The sequence below is a fragment of the Sparus aurata genome, chromosome 3 (assembly GCF_900880675.1).
Source record: "Sparus aurata chromosome 3, fSpaAur1.1, whole genome shotgun sequence".
NCBI lineage: Eukaryota > Metazoa > Chordata > Actinopteri > Spariformes > Sparidae > Sparus > Sparus aurata.
Window position 1 is genome coordinate 15269027 of NC_044189.1, and position 6545 is coordinate 15275571.

Consider the following 6545-nt stretch of genomic DNA (forward strand, 5'->3'; position numbering starts at 1 on the left):
AAGTCACATGTGATTTTTGAACATTTCACATGGAAATAACATGTGAAAACAACACATTGTGTTTTAGGCTATTTAAACAAACGCAACAGATAATGGAAAAGTGACGCCTGATCCTTCCGATTCAAACCCAGAAACAAACAAAATAAAATCCAGTCATGAAATGTATTTCAGAATCCAAGAAAGCATTTTGAAAACATGTGTTTCTACTGCTTAGGCAAAACGCGAGAAATGGCACATACATCAACCTAAACTCTGGCATGTGATATTTCACATGTAAGAATGATAATAGTAATAATCATTTGGAGGTAATGATTGGTGGGGATTTGGGTGTAATTTCAAAGACATTTCAAATATGTTAATTGGTAGTTACCACCTCCCTACCATAAAGTTTGCAGACCTGTAATATAAGGGTAATGTCAGTGTAATATTTTTGTTTTCATTATTATCTTCTTTTATATCTATTTTATTTTAACTTCTTTTTAACAAGGTTAGTCCCATTGAGATCTATGATCCCTTTTATCAGGGAAGATCTTGCATAGAAAGCAGCATAAAAAAGTCATAGACAGCAACACAACAATAAACAACAAGGAAACATAGAACACAAAAGATATATACTAAGATACGGAATGACTTTGAAATGCCTACATACAGTCCGGTACCAATGGATTCAATCACCAGCTATAAAATCAGACAAAAAGCCATTGCAAGTGAGGGGAGCAGAGCAATCATACCTGTTGATCTCAGACTATTACTACGGTCAGAGCTCTTTTCAATCTAAGTGCAGATGTGAGATGGGAGTTTACCCAGGATGGCTTTATAAATAAACAAGTAGCAATGATTGAGCCTATGGCCACCAGGCCCTCAGGTAAAGAGTATTATTAGGATCTTGATTGTTCTTTTATTTGTCTCAAAATAAAAGTCAGAAAATGGTCCAAAAGCCCTGAGATGACGGCTTAAAATGTATTTTCCAGCCAATAAGATTCAGTTTGAAATTATTTCAAAAAGAGAAAGAAAAGCAGCAAGTCTTCACATAGGAGAAGATTTAATTTATATAAAATCATTAATTTCACTTGCATGCATATTTTTAAGTGTGTACCAGCAGTATCATAGCACTGCAGTGTGAGTGAAGCCGTGCATATAAATATTGCATGTCTCTGTCATGTCTCATCACCCACTCGATGCAGATGCCTCAGTGTGTGTGTTTGTGTTTGTGTTTGAATTAATCAATATGTAATTGGTGTGTGTCACTGGGAATGAATGCGCCGCTGACAGAAAACCAGTCATGACCCCGGACACGAGGCGAGATGTGTGATGGTGTGACTGTGTTGGCGTGTGTGCGTTTACATGTGTGAGTGCCCGTGTCTCCTTGTGTGTGTGTGTGTGTGTGTGTGTGTGTGTGTGTGTGAGAGAGTCTGTGAGTGTGTCTCTCCCAAATTAGCTGAGAGAGAGTCCCGAGGTGTTTTAACAGTCGCACTCATTAACACACACACACACACACACACACACACACACACACACACACACACACACACACACACACACATACCTCAGGCCAATGGGCACACCATTCAATTCCTGTTCATATCAGCCTCTCTTCCTCTGTCAACAGTTCCTCGTCAGCTGCAGGAAATGATTATCAGGCTTTCTATTATCAGGATTTCAATGGGTATTCCTGTTTCTTGTTCCCTGCTGTTCGCACCTTTAAACAACAAACAGATGTTTGTTTGTTTTTTCATCAGGTACCAAAGTGTGAGAAAAGAAGGCTGAATGTAATCCTATGTTAATCATCAGTCATATTACAAAAGCTAACACACTGAGCCGACGTGAAGCCCTGCCAGAAGATCTCGTCTCCAATCTCTGCCAGAGTTCACTGGAGGCAAAGTCTTCACTTGTTTTTGTCTTCGCAGCACATCCTGATCGTCCAGAGGCAGCTCTCGGTGCTGGAGGAGGAGCTGGAGGAGTTTCGTTTGGCTCTCAGACAGTACATGGAGTGTGCCTGTGCCCAGACTGGATGTCTACAGTCAGTTCAGATCATTCTCTTTGTTCGTTTGTCTTCATTTCTGTCCAGCGTTTAAACTGTTTCATTTGGAGGGGGATGAGAATAAACGAGGCATACAGAAGAAAAGGAAAGACCAGTGCAGAAAATTAACATTTAACACTTACATAGTGTATTATCTGCAATCAATTACATGTTAATCCTGGAAGCAGCGTCTCTCCTCTGTTGCTCTTCCTGAGGTTTAAGGTGGCAATATGTAGTTTCAAGAAGAAATTCAAACTCAGAATTTTAACATTTACAGTATTAATGAAGCAATAATACAAACTCAGAAATATTTATTTTTCCATAGCTGAATGAAAATGCTTTTCTCAGATGAAAAAAAAGTCCAAGAACAGTGTTTGACGATAGAAGGTGGCAGGGTCCGCCAAAAATAAACAAGGTACAACAGTATGAAACTGTGTTTTTCTTTGAGGTCAGAGTGTATCTTGAAGTAAATGTTTCAATATGGACAAGGTTGTTTTTTTTTACAAAGTTCCAAGTACATGAAATGTGCCATTAATACACAAAGACTGATCAAGTAATTAAACACAGGTGAAAGAAAAAGCAGGAAAAAGCCAAAGACAGGAAGTGTAAAATGAAACATGACATGGGGAGAGTGAACTTAGGAAAATAAAACAGGAAATGACTAAGCTAAAACCCAAAACCATGACAGCAGGTCCTTTGGCCGATCAGTGTGTATCATAACCTCACTGAGAAAGTTGGCTGACATTATGAGCAGAGTTAAATTATTCATGCGGCTTTAAAATAGAAACATGGCCATCAGTAAACCCAGGTCCTGTCAGAACTGAAGACATGCTCTGGCGTTGGCGTAGATTCAGACCGCCACACATCAGGTCAGGAGATGGCAGAGCATTTGCATTTTCTCCAGCCAAAAGATTTTTTAAAGCATCCGGTTTGTCACCCTTTGACACTTTGTGGCACAAAAATAACTCTCACATTAATTGTCACTTTGGTTTCAGACAACTTCTGGCTACCCGAAGGAAAACATGACATTTACATTCCCTGTCATGACAGTTTCTGTAAATACTCAATTTCGTTTAATGAGACCAAAAAGTCAGACAAAACACTATAATATAATCATAATTTGAGGACAAGATGCAGACAGAGAGGCAGGGCTGGGGGACATGATGTAGCGCACCAATTAGCGATTGCATGACTTGTGCTCTGTCTTGTTTTGCATTTGGCAGCATCGCAGCTCAGCGGCTGGCAAATGAATCACGCTTCATTCTCTACGAATTCTGGGAGCACAACAACGTGTGGAAGAAGTAAGTGTTCGCTTGCACCATATGCACAGTGACTAATGTAGCGTGGCCTGTTCAACTAAACCCTAAATTATGTTCTTTGGGCAGCTAGAACTGAGTGAGAGAAGGTCTGCTTCACACTGTGATCAGTGACGATTTTCTCTATGAGGTTTGTTGAGTGTCACTGTGACAGTGACCTCACTACGAGCAGAGATGCAGAAGAGATACAGAAAGGAACTTGATGAAAGTGAAGACTGTTTTAAACTAAACTAAACAGAATAAAGTTTTAATTAGCTGACTGTTAGCTGCAAATAGCCTCGTACAGTGGTGACTTGAATCACCGGAAACACCTTCAGGCGTCAAGATCAGTGAGTGGATCTTGTTGTTTCCTCTGCTCAGTCACCTGCAGACCAACTACAGTAAGACCTTCCAGAGGGGGAACGTGGACTTCCTGGAGACCCCTGAGCTTGTCACCACCATGCTGGTTCCCGGTAAGAGCATTCAGTATAGGTCCTAGTCACGATTCTCTGCCCAAATCATCGCATCTCATGAGGTCATCAGAGTGATCTTCATAAAGAGTAAACATCTTAGCCTCAGGTGCCTCATCAATCAAAAAGACGAACTGTCCTCAAACAGTTAGAGCTTAATTGACTTAATCTAGTCAAATTTGAATGTAAAAGTTGTCAAAGTTGAGTATTTCAGCCTGTAAAGGTGATAAAAGGTAGTGACATACTGAAATAAGCTGATAAAGAACGTATGATTCAGACAGATATTGATTGCAGAGGTTTTATTCTCAACCTTGACGTTTGCTCGGTTCATCTAAAAAATATCAATAAATCAATAGTTAAATAAATATACATTTTTAAAAAGGACAAAAAAGAAAGTCTCAACACAAGATCCAACTTACTTAAACTTACTCACAATCCTTGAGACAGATTTGGTTAATTATCATGGAAATACTTATATATCAAGTTGAATGTTATAATCTTAAGTTCATTGATTTGTTTAAAATAAACTTTGAAGCTATTATTGATATGTCATTGTCTTTTATTGTGCTGACTTTTTTGTTGTTTTTCAGTTCATTTTTATTTCAGATGTAATTATTGGTGGTGTTTTGTTTTTGTTATTTTAGTTTTGTTTATTTTGTGGTCAAACTGGATGAATGCTAGCTTAAATGCTAAACATGTCATGTAGAATTAAATTTTAAAAGTCAAAAAGGCCTCTCAGTCTTCCACTTTTGCCAGATAAAGTCAAGCATTGTATATTTCACTAGTTTTCTATTCATAATACCTTTCACTTTTGTCCACTGACATTTTTAGAATAGAATTAACTTAAGCATCATTATCCTCTTCACATTGCCACATGAGCAGAGCAGAGGGCACACTGAGTAAATTTGGCCGATGAAGTGTGTGTGAGGAGAATGCCCTCAGTGTCGAATTGATTGGGGTTATTTTCGGGGGGTCACTGAATCTTCTTTAATATCATTTTGGTTTTATTTTCTCCATCTCCTCCACAGCCTCATGGTGGGTCCTCAACAACAACTGAAACTGGACAGGCACCCTTCACAGGTCGTTACTGACGGGTGCAGAGAGCAAACCGCCGCCTGTCAACACATCAGGACATGCACACACACGCACACACACACACACACACACACACACACACACACTAACTCAACACAAACTCGTGAAGTCATGGTGATTAGTATCAATTTTATGACCTCCATGTTCCTTCATAGTTAGGTGGTAGCTGATATAGCCCACGTGTGCGTGTTTTATTCACACCCCTAGACGACACTCTGACGTCCTAAAAGCAATGACCTCGTCAGACAGAGACCCATCTGATGACCTGACATCATCACTGTGTTTGACGTGACATCATCTTCAGCCCGGGGTGGATCAAGAGAACTAAAGCGTGCGGTGAATGTGCATGACACAGCGAGTGTATATGTGTGTGTGTGTGTGTGTATGTGTGTGTGTGTGTGTGTGCGTGTGTGTGTGAGGGAGAGAGAGAGAGAGATAGAGAGAGAGAGCGAGAGAGAGAGAGAGAGAGAGAGAGGAGGACAGATATAATTGTATCAATTGTAGCAGCTCTGGGGAGCTCATTAAACCATTATTCTGTTGTTTCTGTATTATTGTGTCAAATTGAGCTAAAAATCTGTCGGTCATAAATAAAGACAATATATTGTTGTGTAAATCATGTGTATCTCTTTCACTCTTTTATGGACTTCCATGGTTTTACTGGTGATTGGTTTGTTTTTCCTATTTGTCTGCCAGAAGGACATCTCAAAATTAACAGTTTTTAAAAATAGGGAATTTGTGCCCTTACAAGCACCAAACATTTCAAAATGACATTTGGGAAAATGGTTGTCTTTTGACCTTTTAGGGCCATTGTAGGTAAAAGACCATAGGACACAAATACAGAGAGAGAGAGAGAGAGAGTACCGAGTAAAGAGTAAAGCAAATTATAACACACTGTAAAGAAACATCTGAAACATTGGAAAGACGAAACTAAAAGCCAAAGTAGATTAGAATGTTATCTGGCCCTAAAAGAGGCTCAGTGACCACAAACTGACAATCCAAACAGGAGGACACAAAAAACCATGGCAACCAAAAGAAAACAGAACATGTGGTCACCGTTCAACAGGTGAGGTTGAGACAGAGATGCACGTTCCCCTACAATGTGAAAAATTCAAGAAACATTTATTTTGACAAATTCAACTCTATAATCTCAGATTTCAAAGAGCTGAATGACCAAAACTAAAAATACTTCTGTGAGAAGGAGACACAATATATATCAACATGCCACAACCTGAAGGACAGTGAGTGATCCACACACACACACACAGGATATACTGTATATATAATTAATGTAAATGTAATTGAATGAAAATCAATCTTGATGTTGTGTATGTGTTTATCTTGTTAATGTCTGAATGTTTGGAAAAGATGCTTTGGCAATATTGTTGTTCAAACTTTCATGCCAATAAAGCCCCTTTGAATTGAAATTGAGAGAGAGAGAGAGAGAGCCTTAAACACAGTTTGACTACCACAGAGGATTTCACAAATGTTTGCCAATGTCACCACCCCTTGGACATGTACCAGTACTGCAGTTACGAAAGAACTGACTACTGTGAAGTAAATCTGGCTTTTCAGTTGATCACTGTGGTCACCTTGTTGTCATGGCCTGTGGGCTATGGGCCAAAAATGGGAAAGGACAAGGAGTGCAAAATGATCAGATGCAATATA

The 6545-nt window shown here is 39.3% G+C and overlaps 1 protein-coding gene across 1 annotated transcript in view; it reads left to right on the top strand.

The window, feature by feature from the left end:
• necab1 (N-terminal EF-hand calcium binding protein 1) overlaps positions 1-5493 on the top strand; it is a 36294-nt gene extending 30801 nt beyond the window's left edge. The window contains exons 10-13 of the mRNA XM_030411872.1: positions 1908-2020; positions 3244-3321; positions 3697-3788; positions 4814-5493. Coding sequence (XP_030267732.1) covers positions 1908-2020; positions 3244-3321; positions 3697-3788; positions 4814-4842 — 312 coding nt within the window. The 3' untranslated portion in view covers positions 4843-5493. The remainder of the gene's footprint in view (positions 1-1907; positions 2021-3243; positions 3322-3696; positions 3789-4813) is intronic.
• Positions 5494-6545: the final 1052 nt, after the last annotated feature.